The sequence below is a fragment of the Sturnus vulgaris genome, chromosome 2 (assembly GCF_052056855.1).
Source record: "Sturnus vulgaris isolate bStuVul1 chromosome 2, bStuVul1.hap1, whole genome shotgun sequence".
NCBI lineage: Eukaryota > Metazoa > Chordata > Aves > Passeriformes > Sturnidae > Sturnus > Sturnus vulgaris.
The window spans coordinates 53,575,980-53,598,146 of NC_142244.1; the positions used below are offsets into that span (position 1 = coordinate 53,575,980).

Genomic DNA, 22,167 nt, shown 5'->3' on the forward strand with positions numbered 1-22,167 from the left:
TTCATGAGAAACTCAGGTTTTTACTTTCTGTAGTGTAGAGACCTTGGTTACTTGATACAAGAGCACTAGGATTCCTATCCTATCACCCAACTTTTCCCAAGGCAAAACTAGTTCTCTCCATTGCCTGCAGAATGGACCTAGGTTGATTAGTTGAATGTCAATAATGTTGACATCTTAAGTTAGATAAAAGAAACTCAACTCAGCTATCATTTGGCATAATTTGACAACCTTAATCTTCCAGTAAATTGCAACTCTTAATTGCTGGTATTAACTTCCCAGTAATTGAACTGTGTCTCCCAGATTGCAAGAAAGGAAAACAGATTTTGTGAGGTCACAGGCAATTTGGTCCCTGTAGAAAAAGCAGTTTTCAAAAATAAGGTGATTGTCAGCTTCTCAGCATCTTCAAACACAATGTCTATTGAGCTACACAGGGGGGATCTGGAGCACCTAAATTAATCGAGAGGTTACAAAAGAATGAAAGTGGGGAAGAGCAAAGAGAGTAAACTGTACTTTTGCCCAAGTTGGTCATCAGAAGTTGGAGAATCTCTGAGGATGAAATGACCTGTGCTGTGGTTCTTAAGCCATATGAGACTTTAGAGCTCTTAAAAATCCACTCTTTCCAAGGACATACGTCACCAGAGTTTTGGCACAAAATATTCATATTTATCCAGATTTACATCTTAGAGAAAGTAAACCAAAAAATGCCACCACCAAATTACCTTCAAACCCAAGTATAGACTGCATCCAGCTCCATTTTGTCCCCCTTTGTCCCATTTTTGAGCTACTCTTAGAATTTTGTCTTTTCTCAGCTCATAGTTTGCATTTAACAGTTGTGTGAAGTTTTTAATTTTTGCTTTCTTGGATCAGGAAATTTGGCTACCCATGCTCTGAAGGGAGAGCAGCACAACCATCTGTTTCCAGGTCTATGATTCCTCCCCCCATCAATTGCTTAATTCAGGATTGAATCAGTAAGCTTTCCTTTCTGCCCTAATAATAGATGGGTTTTAATTACTTTCTCATTTTCCATCTACCACACAAACTTCCATAATAAAGTCTCAAAAACCCCCTCCAAGCCAACAACCTGCAGTGAGCATGTAAAGTATAAAATCTGCTTAATTAGCAAGGTTGAAGATTGTAATTCCTTATGGTGGTTCTACACAGAAAAGTGAGGGAGGGTTGTATAAATTTATTAAACTGCTGCTGCTGATTTTTCTTTAACTGTGGTATTCATTTAAGGACATACACCCAAATACAGCCAAATACACATTCTGTAATATATTTGTAAAGCATATCCCTGTAGGGATGTAGGGAGTCATGCTTACTATAGAACAGCAACTGAACTGTAAATGTGCGTGAAAAATGCAGAGGATACACATGGTCACATCACAGATTTGTGCTAGAAAGCAAAAGCTCCTGATCTGAATCAGGATCTGAATCAGGTATCTCCTGATTGCCACACAGAATCGTGTAACAGGTTAAGTAGGTAAAAGGAAGAAAAATATTAAAAAGTATATCCAGAGTAATAGATTGCCAAATACTTCACATGCAAAACTTCTTTGGAGTATATCCTACTTGTTTTTCAGAACCTTCAAAAATAGCAATTTATTTCAAGACTGAAAACAAAGAAGTTATAATTTGGTGTCATTTTTTTTCTTTTTTTTTTTTCCCAATGTCACGTCTGCTTCTTCTCGTACAGTATTTTCAGAGCCCAAAATAAATCATTAGGTCATGCTGATGTATTTTGGGATGTTTTATAGAAGACTGTTTCTATACTTCTGAAGAACCTCTTGACTGTCAAAAATAAAGTATAAATAGAAAAGTTTTGATTTACTTGCCAAGCTGGCTTTTTAGCTCTCACAAAAATTCCCAGGAACAAAAAAGATCAAAGTTAAGATTACTTCAGTATTTATTTGATTGTATTATAAACATGGTCTCTATTAAAAATTCTATAGCATTCAGAGCCATGCCCCTTGGAAAATGTTTATTTCATCAATACCAGCTATATTTGGGAATAGGAAAAATTGTTTATTCACCAGACAAGGCATACCCACTGATTGGGCTGTTGTGTCTTTGTTTCAGTTCTTAAGAACAACTTTAAGTTAAAGCTAGATATATGCTTTTTTTCTTAACTTATGCTGTACTACTGGATGATAGGGGAAAAAATAAATCTCTACCAAAAAACTTGCAGGAGATGTAAAACTACAGGCTTCTATAAATTTTGAATTCAAATAGTTCCAATTACCAAGCTTGGATCGGCATTTTGCAAAAATAATTATTCTTTTAAAATAGTGTATTATTAGACTTGCATTTTAATAACCAGCTCTGCATGATGGAAATTACAACAATTGCCTAGGTAAAACTTTATTATTTATTTATTAGATTTTGATTACTGTTGCTGTCTGTTGTTAGGCCTCAAGGAAGCTAATTATTTCATCTCAATGCCAGGTTAATAAGTTAGCTGTCTTTAAACAGTTGCAACTTGAATAATTTATACAGGTCTGAAACAGTAATTCATTATGTTTTTTTAAGAAATAATATATATATATATATATGTATAATAAAGCTATGTCTCTTAGAATAATGCTTTTAAAATATTTAGATAAAAACTTTTTTCTCTTTTTCCTGATTAAACATTTTGAGAGGCTAAATTTCTGTTCCTGGATTCCATAACCTTCATGCCATGCCTTACGAGCAGGAGTAACTAATGAGATAACAAGTCCTAGCTGTCTATCTCAACCATGCTGTTTCTGTTAAAAGTGCAGCTCTAGATTTTTTGACAAGTCATTGCTGGTTTGTCTTGAAACCGGGCTGTAATTTGTATGCTCAGTAGGTTCTTCAGCAGTTCCTTCACAAGAGATTCAGACACCTTAATCTGTGCATCTGGAATGGAGCAGACGGCTGGGACAGCATCCTCATCAGCAGTCACATGTGTTATCCCTACTTACAAGGCTCAGCCTTTAGTGTTTGACCTTTAAGTAAGCCAATGAGGCACCGAAGTTTTCCAGAGCTTCAGCAAGCTCTTTTACTTTGGATGCCCCCTTGGAAATCCGGGGACTGTTTTTCATTTGTCCAATCACACTAATCCTAACTGTACAAAATTTTAGCTACTATTTAACTCTTCTTGAATTGCAGACAAGTCACAAAGGCTCAGAATTTTTTTGATAAGCTAGGATCCTGCTGTCTCTAGATAAGTGTTTAATATGATACATAAAATCTTGAAATACAGAGTAACTTATTTTTCTTGTAAAAAGTCACTGCTTCATTAGAACATTTGCAAAATCTCAGGACTTCTGCATTGTGCTGATGTAGGCTGCATGGGTATGACATCAAAAACAACCTCCAGCTTTGTTTGCTAGCTTCTTAGTGCAGCGGAATTATTGTCATTCAGAATTCAAGAGGAAAAGAGATCATTCTGTTTTAGGGATTTTCTCAATTTCTCTCCAGAAAAGGTACAAAAAACAACCAAAATAATCTATCTGTATTCATTATACTCAGAACAAACTATCCTATTATCTACATAAGTGGTGGAATTAGTGCTCATGCCGAAGGCAAAGGAGGAGGGTGGCTCTGTGAGATTTGAATAAACTGTTCTTTCAGTCTTCCCTTTTCAGTGCTACAGCTGAACCAAGCAAATAATACTAAAAGACCCCTCATTGGGAAGGGTTGTTTTAGGAGCAAGTTGAGATTTGGGTTTTTTTAATTAATTTCTGTGAAAAAATGGAATCAGACAATAGGAGGCAAAACATAACTTCAAAAAATAATTCTCTTACTCTCCAGTGGTGATAGCACCAGTTCATCTGTTTTTTGTGCAACCATTGTTCACCTTCCCTAGGCAGAATTGAGTCACCATGCTTCCTACTCAAATGCACTTTGATGTTCTTGGCCAAAAAGCTGAACAGAAGTAGGTAACTGTACTATAAGATGAATCCATTCTACAGAATTGTTACTGGAAGAATATTTAATGTTTGAAGCTCAGATTTGAATTGAAAAAAAAACCCTCAAATTTAATTCTGTAAATATCTTAGATATCATAAGAAATAAATACCTTAAATATCATAAGAACAGTGTCTATTAAAGTTAACATTGTTTGAAAAACAGCATCTTTATAGCAAAATAATAGTTGTGCTAAAACTTTTTTCTTTTTATTTAATTTATTAAATCAGCATTTTACTTTGTTAAATTAAGAAAAGTCATTTTCTGAGCTGTTTGTCTAATTTCTTATGGATTATAGCTGTAAAATCACACAGTACTTTCCAGATAATTTTGACAAAAAGTTTTATTATTTCATGAGGTCTCCTGTTTCTGTAGTTAGAGAGTACCCACTTTTATTTTTCTTTTAGTTTGAAAGATTATGTGCTTAACAAGCAAAATATTTTTGCTAACAGTAGGCAATATACAGTAAAAACTGTGGAAGAATTAAATGGAAATTTCATTTTTAAACCCATTTAAATTAGAAAACGTTATTTTGATTAAATCTTCTGGAAAAAAGTTATGATAGCATAAATTCCTTTGAAAATACACGATTTATTTCTTTTTCATTTCTCTTAATTAATAAAAGTCTTCAAATGTTTTTATTTTCATATTTTATTTCCTAAAAGCAGGAGCGTATGTTAATGTCATGGTGACTGTTTCGGATGTGATGTTATAACATGCATGCTAGTCAAAACATAAAACAAATTTTTTTTTGCTTGAAATTCAATGATCATTTGCTAGACTGTTTTATGTCAATTAAATTTTTAGATATTTCTACATTTTGAATGAGAAAATCATCATGCACACTTATCATGGAATACATTTTATTTAATTTTAGCCACCTACAGCATGCTCCTTGTCTAAGCCATTCTGTCTGTCTCTTTTTTTGCAGTCAGTTAAGAAAGACAGAGATGACCCCTAATTCATTCCATCTTGGAGTTTGTTATAATGTGGCTTCATGGCAGTACTTGTGAAATCTTACTAAGTACCCATTGTGCTGAGATAGCATGACATAACAAAATAGGCATTAAAAATAAAAATGTCCTAAACCACTTTAAATTCTTTCAAGGTATCTTCCAAAAGAGAATTCTACCCAAATTTTCCTTTATCTAAAACTATAAAATGGCTTTTTGGGCTTTGGGTATTTTGTTTCCTCTTTGTTTGGAGTGGCAGCAAACCATATTCTGAAATAGTATTAAGGTTCCAAACCAGAAATCTGAGTTAAACCAGAGTATTGTTCCAACAACTTTCTTTTCCTTATTTATTTTTTTTCAAATATAATCTTTTATGTCTTAATTCTAACCCTAAATTTTATTTCATTTTAGTGTTTCTAAGTTTACAATTTATTACCTCTAGGATCTGATGCAATTGAATTTGGTTGTTAGTCCTATTTTGTTACTAAAAAGCCCTTCGTGATTCTGGTGAGTCAAACACTGACAATTTATGTATCTGCTTTGTAAGTTGCTTCAGTTCTTCATTCAATGCCATTGGATTCACTAAAAGGAACCAAGTATATGACTTTAGGAAATTGTATTGTTTCATTTAGCTGTACTACATGAAGTGTCCTACCATTGCCCATTAGTACTTGGATAGATTTGCCAAACTTCTCTCTAACTATTTTAAATTTATATTTTATGTTAAATCTATCCAATAATTTAAAAAAATACTACTTATCTTTAGTTTTACTTTTTATACATTTAGTTATTGCCACTTCCATTGCTATTTTTAAGAGGTATGTGACTTTTTTCTCTCTATTTTTTTCCCTATTTATAGCTTTATGCATGGTTAGTCTTACTTTCCTACAACTGCTTCTTCTTGGTAGAAATTTACTACTATTTAATAATATAGCAGCCATTCCAGAGTGAAGCAACTAATTCTGAAGAATTAAGCTTTATAAAATATCTAGGCAGTAAGTAAACTGTTAGTCCTTGTTTGTTTGTATATTCATGATGAGTTTTTTCCTTCAGACTCTATGCAATACACTAAAATCCATTATCCTGGGATTTTACTGCCTTAGAAGTTTGTGGTTTAAGTAGTGCCATAGCTAAAATTAACATCTCTATTGTCACAGCCTCCCTTTCACATCGACTGACATTATTCTTCTTTCTAACATATCATCTATCTGAAGATTAAATTGAGAGATTTCTGTTTTCAGCTTTTTATGTGTCCTCAGCTTTTTCTCCAAAAATTAAGACACAGAAGTTTCAAGAGTTGGAAATCTTCATTAAGAGTGTGTATTAAATGCTCCTTCTTCTGGTGCCTTAAGAAGAAAATAAAAGCCACATAAATCAGTCCATCCTTTCTGAAAAGGGTGTTACCCTTTAAAACAGTTCTTAGAAAATTCTTCTCCATCAATTTGGTGGACCTTTAATCATTAGTCATCTTCTGATAGTTTTTTCTCTCTTTCTTTTGTAGCAAATTCTCTGTTGTCTCAGCTTTGTCCTTCATTATTAATGCAAGACCATTAGTAACATGATCATAGGAGAGAAACTGTAGGCAGTTCTCTTTCTGCTTTTCAAAGGTGACTCCTCTGCTCCTATTCTGATGATCAGTAGTAGTGTTTGCTGTTAGAGTTTCTCTGTGCTCTATTTCATCCTTATTTCAAACTCCAAATGGAAACCTTTACCCTCTTTTACCGTATTTTCCAATTTTCATGACATTCAGTGTTTCTCAGATTCATTACGTCTTTATTCCCTGTGTTAATATTTCCAGGGTTTAATATTATTTCGAGTTACTGTATCTATTGCAACACCACTTCTGAACCTTATTTGCTTCTTTGTTTTTACAGAAGACTTCTGCTACTTGGATCTTCTGGCAAATAAGTTTATATTTTGGCTTTAACCATTGCAAACATTGCATAAGTGTTTTTGTAGTTTTTGTATTTCAAGTTTTCTTTTACTTACCGTTTGTTTTTTTTTTAAGTCATTCATTTTCTATTCTTTATATTACATTAGAGGAATGCTTTATGCTTTCCCAGTATACATTTTTTCCCTCATTTCTGAAAACACAGTCATAATTTCATGCTGTGAACAGAATAATTTTTGTTTTTCAAAATATGTCACATAAAAGCAACCAGGACTAATTTTTGAAATTATAGATCATCAATTCCTTGCCTTTTCTGGTATTTTCCCAGTATTACAAAGACTATGGATTCTCTGATATCCTTCCAGTTCTGTGACCCACTTCTTTTTCAAAACAACTTTTCCCCCTTCCCCCATGTCTGCGGGCTTGTTCCCCTTCACTAATATATTCAAACTTAATCTCTTCCATCTGGCAGCCCATCCTTTGGGCTGCAGTCTGAGGATCTTTTATGGACATGTGTAATGTTACTCTCCACTGTTCATTTTTACCACTCGTTGCTGTAGCTGTAGGTGCCATGTAGCAAACTGCACCGTGTACACGAACAGGGACTGAGTTTCACAGCCATGCAGCTGTTGTCACAGATGCTGAATGTGCACAGGATGGACAAAGACTTACAGTTTAGGACAGCTGGATTTTCATAAGTCCAAGAAAAAACCTTTCCCAAGCTCTTCATTGCACCTATGGCCATAGGAGTTAACAGAAAATCTTTTTAAAAGTTGTCTTCTAAATGTTCAAGCTATGGAGATGTGAAAAGGCAAGCGAGGGCTTTGCTGTGGAGGCTGACTTGACATTCCTCTTAATTATTTTGCTGGCTGAGCACGCCGCAGTTTCTTGTCTGAGAGGATAATTGAGCTACCTGAAACACTTCAGTCTGTCTCAATAATCTTTGTCCCCATATACGTGGAAGGGATGTGTGGTACGGCAGTAAAGAATATTATGCAGAATTCTGGGTAGATCTGAGTTTTAGAGCAACCTACATTTGTGAGACTTCAAAGCTGTTTGCTCCAACTTATTGATGTTCATCTTGGCTACCAGGGCAGCATAACACCAGTTTGCCTTTCCATCCCATGCTGGCCAGGAAAATGTATTTGAAGTATGAGAATTTTCAGGTCAAACTGTCAAGTGACAAGTGTCAATGGCGACAGTGGCAATGAAACAAAACTTGTAATCCTCCAGTAGGTAGTACAGTAGGGTTTGTTCCATTAAAAAATGTATTTTCCTTGTATTAACTATATGAAATACTGCACATCTGAAATTTGGGATTAAGTTAGAATACCATACCATTCCAAATATTTTTTTTTCATTCTTAGTAGCCTTGTAGTATTACTAGTTTCATTTTAGTTCTCATTATGATGAGAAGGGTTTATACTGGATTATACTGTAGTTTGTAAGGAAGTTATCGTCATGCAGAGTTCTTTGGGTTGTGTATTTTAGGGTACGTTTTAAATAGCTTGAAGGGATATAGATATATTTGTCTTTTCTTAAAAGTCTTTAGAAGTGGCTCATCAATTATGCTACAAACTTTTGGTTCTTAAAAAAAATCATTACATTGTGCTTAATATGCTCTTCTTCATTCAAATAAGCCTGATTCAAAATGTCACTTGACTGGTATAAGATATGGAAGAATGAGAAATTACATGTAATCTGGTTGACTGTGGAAATAAGGATTATTAATAATACACATTATAAGGAAAAGTAAAGCTTATTGAAATGTTGTACAACTTGTCACAGAAATAAATCACTAAAATTACTTGATTTAGTCAAGTCACTTCTAGAAAAAATGCATTGTAGCAGAAAGAGATATGGCCGATTTGCAGATGTGTTTCTCTTCTAGGACTGACTTGTGCCTAGTACAGCATTAGAAAATATAGTTCTGCTTCATTTACAGTCATCTTTTAGAACTACCTAACACTACCTAAATTCCTCAAAAATCTTAAAGCCTGAGTAGTATCCACAGAATTAGAATATAAATATTTCTAAAGTACTGTCATCTATGGGCTAGACAATTTAACACTGATTCAGTCCATAATGCTGGACTTCTAAAGCAGGTTAAATTCTTAGCTGGAACTAGTGCCACAGTCTTTTACTTGCTAGTATCTAACCTAGAGATGTAATAATATAACATTTAAGGAAAATCAAACAAGTTTTTGTTATTCAAGTGATGAACCTTAATCATCCAAAGCTTTCTGTAAGTATAGATTCATCATCTTTTAAAATGTCTGCTTTCTTTCTAACAACAGTGTAAGAAAAGTATCTTGTCTTTTTGCTATTGATGTTACTCAAAGTGTCAAAAATAAATTCTTGATCAACTAGTTCAGGTTCAGAAACCTTTTCTTTGAGGTACCAAATTCCAGTACCTGGAAGCATGTAGTAACAGTGTGAGATAGACTTCTGTAAAAGACTGTAAGAAGAAACTTCAGTTCTGTTTTTAAAAGTCATATAATTTGTGATTAGAAATGATGTTTCTGCTCTTTTTTTCTCAAAAATTTAGGTTTTGCACCATTATTACATGTTTCAAGCTTCAATCCCTGGTGAACTTGTAATGTTTTTTTGGATCTGCAAAATAGACTTAATCTGGTGACAATTTCATCACTTTCTTACTTAACACATCATTAAAATAGTGGCTTTAAAATCTGGTTTACTTTAAATTGAAAATATACAGTAATCTTCAGACTGATTAATCAAAGTAATGAATTACCAGATTAAACACAGAACAAATTAAAAACGTAGTTTTAAAATCTTTGATTATTTCTTAATTTCATGCAGTTTTTTATTCTTACAAAGATCATTCTTCTCAATGAGTGTTTTTTTTTATTGCTGCCAATACACATCATTTCAGAGATCTCCTTTTTTTAAATGGGTTTAATTAATATTTTTACTTCTCTTGTATCATGACTTAGTCTGAAATGGAATTAAAAAGGGAAGCTTTCTTGCCTTTCAAAAAACAACTGAAATTGACTCCTCACTGCTTGTAAATAAGTAAAATGCCTATTCTGCAAAGCAGCAATAAAAGTAGGACCTTCATGCAGACTGAAGAAGCATATAGTGAAAATGCCATTCAGAATGCAAAAAACACCAGCATTGACTAAATATTATGATGTGCTGCTTCTGAAAATTTGTTAGTGGCTAGAAGGTAGGATGCTAGATCCACTCCCTGTGGTGCCTGCCCTCCAGAACTGATCCAGGTCTCATGACAGCAGTTAGTAAAGTTGGACAATAACTAATGAAAGCATTAAAAAAAGTGCTTAAGTGGACTGTAAAGAATGAAAACGTCTGTCCTACGTTAGCATATTTCTACTTTTCCTCTGAAAGTGGCTACCAGCACATAGCTTCTCAAAATGAAGGCAGTATAGAAAACAGTGGCTGAAGTAATAACTAGAAAAATCCAGAAAACACGTAGCCCATACTTATGAGTTGCAAACTTTTTTCTCTTTTTTTTTTTTTTCTTTGTTTTCCTGTGTCTTTTCATCACACACACACATCCAGGGCATTACAGATAGATTGAAAATGACTGGTTTAAAGAAATGGTTCCCTAGTTTGGGTCTGCAAGGTCATGGCCTGCAGAATAATTTTAAGTGTATACTGTGGTCCATTATGATTTTGATGATAACAATGCATCCATAAACATTTTGCATTCTTCCTAGTGATCCAAAAAGCTTTTAAAATGTTGGCTTAGAATGTAGCTTTGCCCAAATAAATTACAAAAAACATGTGGGAGGTTTCTGTTGATAAGGTCAAGAAGTTGTCTGAAAGTGGAGCTGGTCAGTTCTTTAGAGCCAAAGTTGAATAACAGATGATTATATATGTGTACTTTTTGACTTTAGTGTAGATTAACAATGGCTTATACAATTCTACAGGAATTTAATATTCTTTTGAATGTAAAAAGGCAATGTAACACTAAGATGGCCATGGTTGTTAATGGCTTGTATTAGCTGGGAGCTATAAAATCATCCTAGTACTCTGTTAGTGCTGGAATAATAATTTACCAAGACAATTACCACATGGTGGAACTTTTTTGCTGCTCTAATTCAGTGTTATTAATAATGAATAAAATTGCAATTTTCTCAGGTTGCTAGGGGCAGTGGGGAATTATTTCAATGAATATTTCAGCACATTAGTTTAATCATAGTTCCACAAAATTCAAGTGGGCAATATTTTATACTTTTAAGTTTGGTCTGCTAAGGGACCATAGTCATTAAATTGCAAACTATTTGCACTGAGGTCCATTCTATGATTTACAAGCCTTGTTAAAAACACTGTAAAAGAAAGCAAGCTGTGCCATTAATACTTGTAATTTGATGCTGCATTTGTTAATGGGTTCAGTGTGATTAATGTTTTTAGCAGCAGGCAGAACATTTTGAGACAGCCAATGCTGGGGTTTATGATACATAAATGCATGTGAAGAAATGCTAGAATATTATAAGTTTCAGTAATACATGTTTTTACAAGATTGTATTCCAGAAATGGGAAAGGAGGAGTGAAATTATACTGTAATGTATGTAAATACAGTTCAAGCTGAGGCAGATGCTGATGTGTGTGTTCTTTATTTTCCAGCCAACTGCATGACTTCTGGCGCTTGGATTACTGGGAAGATGATTTGCGCCGACGGAGGAGATTTGTTCGCAATGCTTTTGGGTCTACTCATGCTGATGCTCTCCTAAAAGCTGCTGTGGAATATGGTCAGTATTAACTCAGCTTAAAAATACAGCTCATGATGCTTTCTTGATGTCCATGAATGCCTGAGAATCATGTCCCTTCTTTCTCAAGGACAGTGCTGAGATTACTAGGACAACATATTCTTAGAAAAGGAATTCTTTCAATTCTTACACTTTAATGAACCAGAAGACTTGAGCTTGTGAGCTGTTAAATTCCCTGATCCCCAATAGTTTCACATTATACTCCTCTAGCATTCCCAGATGGTAATTCTGAGACACTGGTAAAAACAACCGAACTTGTCTCTCTGGAGTGACAGAATGAAATAGGTCATCAAACTAATGTGTCTTAATAGTTCTATTGGAGACATTTTGTGAATGAAGAATTAAAAAATATCAGAAATTTTATTCTGGCATGCAAATTTCAGCCACAAGTATTTTTTTCTGCAAATCGTGAAATGCATTAGAACTTGTTAACAATAATAATTTTTAAGGATAACTTCTGACTTCAATAGTGAACTGAATACATAAAAGCTTCAGTTTAGAAACTGAAGAATTAGATAATTTTTGATTTTTCATGGAGATGTAGCTGGAGTATAAAAGAGGAATGAGGACGTGTTTACAAATTCCTCTATAACATGTGGAAGTTTCATATATTTGTGACTTCTGTACAGCAGACTGAACATGAATACTAAAAAAATTTAAAGCAAATTTATTTCTCAGGTTTAAGCTGAGATACCTTTCTAGCATATCAAAGACAGAAGTTTTTAAAATAATATTGTGATGGTTTTCTGGTTTGGTTTTTTTTTTGGTTTTTTTTTTGGGTTGGTTGGTTGGTTGTTTTTTTTTCTTCTGGTGCTGAAAAGAAAATACTATGATTCTTTAACATTGAGGAGTAAAAAATTGAAGTAATCATTCACAAAGCAAGTTGAACCTTTCATCTGATATTTAGTCAAAGGCTAAGGTTGCCAAAAGTTATGAATATGATAGATATAAAGCTAACTCTGTATGACCTACACTTTTCACCAACTTTGCGGTTCTTGAGGCAGATAGCTGGGATCCAAACAAGATTAGACATATGAATTAATATCTGTGTGTGCAGTTACACTAGAAAGTGTAATATAATCCTTACTTGAAGGTGAAGGCTATCACGTGCAAGACTTCAAGTCATAAACTTTCCTTAAGCTGGGTTAAAGAAGACATTTCACCCATTTGTATATGGTATTTCATATTTGACAAAGGGTTATTTTCTCCATGTTCTTCCAAAACGTCAGGATAGAGATTTTATGAGAGTCGAGTACAAAACTGCTAATTCCTGTGTTGCTTTTGAAAGGCAAATAATGACTAAAACTATGGACTTTGTATGTACATAACACCTGTTAGTGCATTCACCATACAGGAAAATTAAAACTCAGGTTTGTACACAGATGGTGCACATCAAACTCAGTGGTTACATAAAAGTTAACAACAGACTGAAATTTTCAGAATTTAAAAAATAATTCTAGCTTTTCATATATATATTTAAATGAACATGAAATTTTAAACCAGCACGCATTCAAGTATTCATAGATTCTATCTACATGTATTTACTTTCCAGAGGCTTAAGCCTTTGGATTTTAATACTGAAACTTTTAGCTGACCTTTCTCTGTAAGAAAACATCCTTAACACTGATGTTATTTTTATGCCTCTTGGTGTTACTAATGAGTTGAATAATTTATGAGGTTGTCATGTGAAAAGGATTTGGTGCAGTTTGATGTACTTCTAGCCTCTGGTGTTGGAATGTGATTAATAAAGAGCTAGAGGCAGATTTTTTTTCCATAGGGCTTAACTTTCATTGTAGTTGGTTTTTGGTTTTTTTTATTGGCTTTGTTTTGATAATTTTTTTGGAACAGTTTGATAGTAAAAACGCCCTAGCTTCCAAAACTGAGCCTGACATCACACTACAGAAAGAATTTAAAGCATTAAAAAAAACCCATCAGACTGCAGTTTTCCAATACCAGATTTTATTTCCTGACCTCAGATACTTTGTTTTTGAGAAGTAAAGTATTCATCAAAGCAAAATTTCTTGGGTTTTTGTTTCAATTTTTCATCTTGACTGATACCTCTAGTGCAAGTAAAGTTGTTTTGAGCATCAGTAAAATAGTGGGAAAATCTTACAAGTTTTTGTTATCTACATTGACTGTCCGTTATAATTTAGGATTCTGTGCATAAATATTGCAATGGAGGAATGTTTAGTCAAAGCCTAAGTCAGCAAGCTCCTCAGTGTCTGCGATCAAAGGCATCAACTTAAATAGGTCTGATCAGGCATTGCAGAAGAGGGCAGCCAGTTTCAGCTGAGCAAAAATCACAGAGCAAAGATGACAAAATTAATCAGTCATTTCTTTGGCAGTAAATAATAAGATATGCTGAGGATTGCAGATGAGTGAATTATCAGATTCCTTGGAGATGTGCCTGCTTAACACCTGATTTATCTGAGCTTGTGCAGCCATCAAGATATGACCTTGACAGATAAAAAAGTGCTTTACAGCTACTCTAGTATTAAATCATATTTAATGTTGGATGTATGGATACTGTAATTATATTTGCAGTCATTAAGGAAAGAGTCTTGGAAATTAAAACTATGTCTATGATCTATATGTTTGTTTTAGAGAAGTAAAACAAATGTTAAATTCTACCTCGAAGACCAAAAAAGAGAAGTTTTAATTTTACAAAATAGTGACTTCCTCCTGTAGGAAACATTCAGTGTTGTACTACTGGGAAATAATATTTTCTCAAAAAAGTATGTCACAATGAGGTTTCTATTTAACTACAGTCCATTAATCAGCTCTTATATGCCTGTTTGGATTTCCATTTTTCATAAAATATGCATACGTATATGTATGTGAGTGTGCATATGTATACATATGAATATATGTTCAAAGTACCTGACAAGTAAAAAACATTGCAGTGAGAAATTATAATATATTTCTATACCTATATAAAACTGTGTGAAAAATTATAGCAGATTCCTATGGCTATATACTTAGCTATCCCTTGAGACTCTTCACATCTCAATCATAGCAGCATTTACAGGAGATTGACTAGAAAATTTTTCCTTTTAGATTAGTCTCCTCCATTTCTAAGATTTTAATATTAGGCATTAGATTTGTTTGTATCTGTTAAATTTTCTTTCGTACCCAGATTTAAAATGCAAGCATAATTATTTCAGCCTTGTATCTACTATGTCTGCTGTGCCCTTTTGTTTTAATTAAATTCTTACTTGAATCAAAATAGAGATTCACTTCTCTCTTTTGTGTAGCTGAAGGGATGCTACTTTCTGCAGTATCAAAGTGCAAGCTATAATGGAGTTTGAATTACCTAGAACTTTTTTAGTAGAATTTTAATTTTATAATGTCAGTAACTTAAACAATTATTATTCTAAGTTTAGATGGAATTTCAGTGTAAATAAGTAACTGAAAAGAAAGAAAGAAAAAAGATTGAATAAATTATTATACACCCTACTTTTCTTCCCCAAATTTTACTATGATGGATATGCGAAATATGCAGATATGACCCAATTCACAGGGATTCTGTACATGTGGTGAAAGAACTGTCTCTTCTAGTTAATCACCTTAACAGTTTATAGTCATTGGAGATTAGAGGAGACACAACTGTACCACCCTGCCAGTGAGACAGAATACTGGTCCACAAAGGTCAACCCAAGACTAAAACAGTTCCTTTATTAAGATTTGGTCTTTCAGCCTTTAAAGATTGTGGTCCACAAACAATTTGTACATAGAGGGAGTACAAGAAAGGGTACATTTTGTAATCTACACTGAAGTAAAGGAGCATGAATTCAGTGCCCACATTCTAAACATACATGTGTAAGCTGGTCAAATATATCTAGGGTATGTGCTCAAGAATATTTAGCCTGTTAAGCTGATTAGCATGACAGATCCTAAATGCTTAGAATGAACAAGGAAAGAAAAAGAAAAAAAGAAAAATGCCTTCATAATGTAATATGTTCAGATTTTGAAACAAAGCCGTAGATATATGTGCAATATAGCCACATGTGGCTTTTGTACTTGCATATGTGTTTGCATATCTAATTAGCAACTTTATTTCAAGGGCATTTCTAGCTGAAGCAGACTGTGGCTCCTTCTGGGACTTGTTGTTAGTGCTCTAAGTTTCACCAAATACTATGTTTATTCATCACTAGAAATACATTTTTATTAAACACAATTAAAAAGCACCAGGTTTGGAAATCTGGAATGTTGAAATCTGAAATCTCTTTTCATGACAGCACATGAATTTTGATGGACCTTCAAAGACTGGCAGGAAGGATTCCTTCAGGGTGCTGAAGGACCAGACTATTTAGCAAGCAAGAGCAATCTTAGAAGCAAGGCTGTGTGCATTCCTGCTATGAAACAGAGGGTCTGAAGTCCATAGGAACACAAACAAGGGACTATCTTCAGAATGGGGCGTTTGGGTGTCCCAGAGACCCTAAAGGAGGATTCAGTTTCTTCAGGGTCCTCAATGTTTGAGAAATACCTCAAGATGAAATTTCAGAAACTCTAGCTCTAGTGCAATCCCATGGTGCTGAGAAGTCTAAAGTGCTTGATTTCCACAGCTCTTGAGTTCCATCTCATGAGCTGCTGAGCTCCCTGCCTTCTGCAGGCAGTGTTAGAGCAAGGTAGAGAGAGGAGTGTCCAGAGAAACTGGCAAGAAGCTATGCACCAAATGTTGTTCTAGAAAGCTAAGCCAGTGTTTTGGAAACTTACCTGACATTTTCAAGTAATAAGACATATGAAGAAATCAGACTGTCCCATGAACTGGAGATGCTCAAGTTCATCATCTCTGTTCAGAAGCTTTGCTGTAAAATCAAGTGCCCTATTCTAAGAAGTCTGAATGTGCACCTAAAAGCTAGTCTTCATTTTCATTCTGCATTTCAGGTTCTGCACTTTCATATATTAATTGTTGATAGTAATGACATTGCTAAAAACGTAAAGATGGCTTTTGTTGGTGAGAATACTACCTTTTTTGCAACAAATTCAGGACTGTCTGTCAAAGTTACCACATATACCATGTATATCTAAGAGTTAATTTACTTTTTCTCAACTTCATAAGGTTCTCACACTTCACTATCCTTTAACTTACCATTTTTGCTGTACATATTGAAAATGCCTAGTGTATTTCCAGAAAAGTTTCACTAACACTGGTTTCAGAACCAACCGTAAGAAAAACTGTGTTTTTCAGTAACTGGTCCGAAACTGAAAGCAAGTCAAGTGATAGTGAATCATTGCTTATCAGTTTTGCTAGCAGGCCAACTGGCTGCATAAAACTCAGTTATTTTCCTAGGTGTATCAGCAGTGAGAGCATTACATATGTACCATGTAAGAGATTAAAGATCAGATTATGCTTTCTTATACTATATGTTGAACAGCTTTGTTGTCAGGGTTGAGTTTTTTAGATCCTTTTGTTGTTTTTTTTTTCACATTTTCTTTTACTTCTAAACTGATCTAGACATCTGTTGGTTGCCAGTAACAGGCAGCATGAACAAAATATTTTTTTACTTTCATGGTGGTCAAACAATGGACAGGTTATCCAGAGAAGTGTTGTCTCCATCCTTGGAAATACTTAAAACCAAAAAGTAGTTATACACAACTATGTGGCCCCCTTGAGTCTTCCCTCCTCAAGAGAAACAAAGAAAACCTATAGAATATCTGGATCAATTTAGTAGTAAAAGTAAATATAAAATAATATCTATGTCTCTGTTGTACTGGGGAGACCAGAACTGGATGCAGAAATTCAGGTGTGACCTCACACCTAAGGCTAAGCAGGGGAGAAGGATTACCTTCCCCAATATTTTGCCAATTGCAGCCCAGGATAACATTTCCCGTTGTTGCAAGGGCACACTGCCAGCTCCTGCTGAAGCTGGTGTCCCTCAGCACTCCCAGCTCCATTTTTGCAGAGCTGCTTTCCAGCCGTGTGACTCCCAGCAGGTACTGGAGCCTGGCTTTGTTCCTCCCCTGATGCAGGACTTAGCACTTCTTGTGGAACTTCATGAGGTTCCTGTCATCCCACTCCAGCCTGCTGGGGCACCTCTGGCATACCAGTCACTCCTCCCAGTTTCTTGTCATGTGCAAACTTGCTGAGGGAACTCCGTCTCATCATTAATGAAGATGTGAACAGGTATAAAATGTTTCTAATATCAAATTGCTCCTGTTCAGTATAATAGTTATTACTACTGAAATTGAGTTTGTTGTGATTGCATAAATCAAGATGATATTTTTGATTCTTCCCCCCCCCCCCCCCCCCCCCCCCCCCCCGGTTAATAAGCTATCCTAAAAATTAGTCACACACACCGTTACAATTTCATAAAATATGTTGTTCTGGGGAAATACAGGATGGCCCTTATCTAAGATAATTTCCCAAACTGATATTTATTTAAGTAATGCCTTAAATAAGAATACATAAAAGCAATTGAAGAACGCAAGCCCTTTTCTAAAAAGAAACCTTGTTCCCTTCCCCATTTTGTGCACACAATTTTAGTCTGTAAGTAAAGTCAAGATGACCATTAATTGTGAGCAGATTTAAGAAATAGAATCGACTTTGTGGGCAGCAAAACACACATACTTGACGTTCAGTGTATGCATATTCTTCACTTTAAGAATATGCACACAGTCATTAAATTAATCTATAACAATTCTTCTATGTGGCAACTAAGTCCTCTTTGCTCTTTAGCCTAAATGGGATCATCCTGCATGTGAAACAAGCATGTAAACATTTCTGCTTCAGTTGAAGCACCTAAAATAATACTTCTGTTACAAAACTTCCTTTCAGTACATGAACTAACTTCCAAATTGATTGTGAAATCTCCAATGTACTCTGAATGAGTTTATATCTGAATTGTGTGCCTGAAGGAGTCACAAAAATCTTTTTTTAAGCACAGCAATTTAAGATTTTCATCTATAGCCTTATAATTGTAGCCCAACAGTGCCATCCACTGCTTCACCAAATAAACTTCCAAATATTTCACCCTCACAGGATTTTAGGGAAAATATTACATGATAGTTTTGTTCTTTTAATATTTTATATGGTAATTGCAAGATACGGTTTTGTCTAAAGAAAAAGCTTACATTAGGAAAAAGCTTACATTGGTTACTAATTGAAGGATCTGCAAAGTAAAATCTTAATAGTGAGAATAATTTAATCTAAAATACTAGATTTAACTTGGTCTTCTTTATAACATTTCCTACTCTACTGCCCCAATCATAAATATGTTCTCATTAAATATATACCATAAATATATCTACCATTATGGTGATCTTTTTTTTCTTAAAACCCACTGTAACGTAATGAAAGGCACCTTCAAGATGTAAATGGTAATGGAATTTGCTTAGGTAGAGTACTGAACACTGCTGTGTTGAATTGTACTGAACACTCAGTGTCTGAGCTTCTGCTCACTGACTAGGTCATGGAAATGAGTTGCAATTGCATCCTAAATATCTTCTGCATGTTGTATGTTATTCCTAGCATAGGAATTTTTATGGCAGCCTTATAATAAGTTTTAAGTACAGATTCAATAAGCAGTCATTTTTTTCTATTTCCTCAACTCTTGAATGTTAGAAGCACTCTCTTGACTCTAATTCAAGATTTTCACAGAGCTAAATAGGATATAAAAACTTTTCCCTCTAAACCTCTGTGCTGGGTTTCAAATGCCTTTCCTCTGAGATTTTGAGGTTATCCAACATGACCTGGGTTTTAGCTGCTGTTATAGGTCTGAGCTAATAGATTTTACTGCAGAACTTGCTGGCTTTTTACCAGCGGTTAACATAACTACCTCTTTCTTCATCTGAAAGTGTATGACCCCAGAATGTTCTTGAAGTCATGAAATTGGCCTGCAAACCCATTCCTAATATCTAAAAATTGCAACCATTGTCATTCTTAGAATTCTAGCTGTATTTTTCTCCCTTCCGCAGTTAAATTTTCATGTACAAAGAGTACACAATATCTCTCTGTTCTGCCAAATAAAAGTGAATTATTTACCAAACCCAGTAAATTGCTATGATGAGAAATGTTTTCAAACCCATGTGAACATTGTATTTTTTTCTACTTATTCATTTCTATATCTATTTGACAAAGAAATAAAAGTTCTTGACCCATGAATATTCAGTGAATCACATGGAAACATTTCAGAAGAACATTCTGTCAGTGAAAGTCTAATAATAGTTCTTCAGAGTCCTTCAAAGCTGGGTAAATGCAGGTCTTGGGAATCAGGTTTTAACATGCACTTTTCTAATTTCCTATTTTCTGTGCTTTAGAACTCTGTGTTGAGGAGTAACAGTATTTTTAAAATCTCTTTGGCAACAGTTAAAAACACAAAACACTCCTTTTCTAAATTTTCTCCACTCTTCTTATTCTTAATGTCTTCACTGCAGGATTCCATTCTCCACTTTGTATGTAAGTGGGAATACGTATCATTTGTGTTTTCTGAAGACCTGGCAAGGACAGCCTGTCAAGCACATGACTAGAATGGAGGGGCATTATTTCAGCTGTGCTGCAACTTTTGCATAAGGATAATTAGGAGATCATAATGTAGATCTAAAAAGACTTTACTGTCCCACTCTTTCTGATGGTCAGTGAGAGACATGACAGGCTTTTAGGCAATGGGCTCAGATTTCTGTGAACCTCTGGGCTACTTCCAAGGGTTAAATCAACAGAAGAAGAGTGTAGAAATCTCTTCAGTATAGGTAATTCCTTGTCCTTCCCAGAGAAAAGGAAACTAGTATACATAGATTTTGAAAATAAATGAATTAATTTTCAGAGACAGTATATATTCTAAGATGCCTAAGTATTTTTACTCATATTTTTTACATAGCACTACTTAACATTTATCACAAAAAATCTATCTCTATTATATCATGTGAAAATACTTGTAGACATTTTATGTATAGAGTAAGATTTGTACACAAGAAAAGAAGATTTAGGTATATATGCAATGGCATTCCATAGCTTTAGAAGTAGAGTGAATTCTTCAATACCACTTATTTTGTGTGTTTCATTATTTTATAGTGTTAATTTAGAAATACACACAAAAAGTACCAGTGTAATGAAATAAACTGGATTTTCTCGTGAGTTTCAGTGTGGTGCAAGTTACAGACAGGGATGATGGTGCACCTTGTGAAAGAAAACCAAATACATTTAATGGAAAAGTTCTCAAATACAGTACTAACCAGCATAAGTAAGGAAAAACCCTTGTTAAGAGTTCTATCAGCCAGCATATTATGCATGTTTCCAGTTGTTTAAATTTCTTTTTCATATCACGTGCATTACATAATGACATGAGTTTTTTCTTATCTTTACGGTGTGCCTAAAGAGTCCATCTCCTGGTGTGTTTGCTTAACACACTGAACATCATCTACAACAGATATACTTCCACAACTGAGTGAACTATGTATAATACTCAAAAAGTCTTCTCTTCATGTCCCTTTTGCTGAATAGCACAAATCATTCAATCCTATGCCTTTAAAAAGCTGATCACATTGTCTAAATGGCATCTTAGGTCTCATCTAAATTGAAGATAATGTTGCTAGTGCTTGCAAATATAACATAAGCATAGAAATTTTGCAAGTATCCCTGCAGTTGCATTCAAGGTTTGTGCTCTCTTGTAATATTTGTGAAACAGAATGAAAGGTGTCACAGACCCGACGTGGCAGCTTAATGGAAAGTGAAATAAAATAGGGGTCTCCTTTTTTCTTTACTGCTGACTGCTGCTAAGATTTCTGTGGGTTAGCTCTTAATACACACTCAGGCCTTCTACCTGGGACAGTTTACCCATTTCAATTATCTCATTGAGCTTTTTTAATTATAGACCCTCCGAATCTGCTCTATCTCTCATGTCTGGTGTACCAGTACTCTTTCACTCTTCATCCGCTGGTCTGTGTGAAAAAAAGATGTTCTATACCTGCAGCTATTTTTGATTAAAAAAAAAAAAATAAAAAGAAGTAATAATTAAAAAAGAAAAACAGCAAACACATAAAGTGTAGAGCAAAATTCTGTTCCAAATCAAGAAAATAGCAAAGCTTTGATTTTATTTGATAAACAATTGCTATCTAGATAGATAACTTTGATAGATAACTGCTATTGATAGATAACTTCTAGCTTAGATGAGCTTATATATTTACAGCAGCCTGGCCCAAACAGAAGGCGTGTGGTCCCTTAGCAGCTCTAAGATCTAAACACAAATATCCCAGTGTTAGAGCCACAATGAAGCCTCACAAATGTGCATATCCTGTAGGTGCTGCCCTTTGTCTGGTGTTGCTATAGGCATTGATCTATGCTGACATAGAAACAATTCTTCCCACCAGTTACTTAGCTGCTGGGTGAAAATATGTAAACCACTTCTGAAGATGTGTGGTCTGTGTGAGGAAAAAATTGCATCTGGACAGATAAAAACGACAGTGCAGCACACTGAACCAGTGGGAATCTAGAAAGTAAATCTAAATGTTCTAATGACATTTTTATATTGACAAATTTAGTATTTATATATAACATCGACAGTACTTTAAAGAAACATTATGTTATGTGACATTATGTCATGTTTAGGAAATTTTGTCTGCATAAAGACTGCATAAGATGATTTTTCTGTATGCCTCAGAAGAGAAGTTTCACTTGAAAAGATTACCATTCCAGAAAGAT

At 34.5% G+C, this 22,167-nt stretch overlaps 1 protein-coding gene across 6 annotated transcripts in view; it reads left to right on the forward strand.

Moving 5' to 3' along the window:
* NBEA (neurobeachin) overlaps window positions 1-22,167 on the forward strand; it is a 452,087-nt gene that overhangs the window by 259,210 nt on the left and 170,710 nt on the right. For all 6 annotated transcript variants that reach the window (XM_088159561.1, XM_088159562.1, XM_014868920.2 and 3 more), the window contains one exon: window positions 11,389-11,513. In XM_088159561.1, coding sequence (XP_088015687.1) covers window positions 11,389-11,513 — 125 coding nt within the window. The remainder of the gene's footprint in view (window positions 1-11,388; window positions 11,514-22,167) is intronic.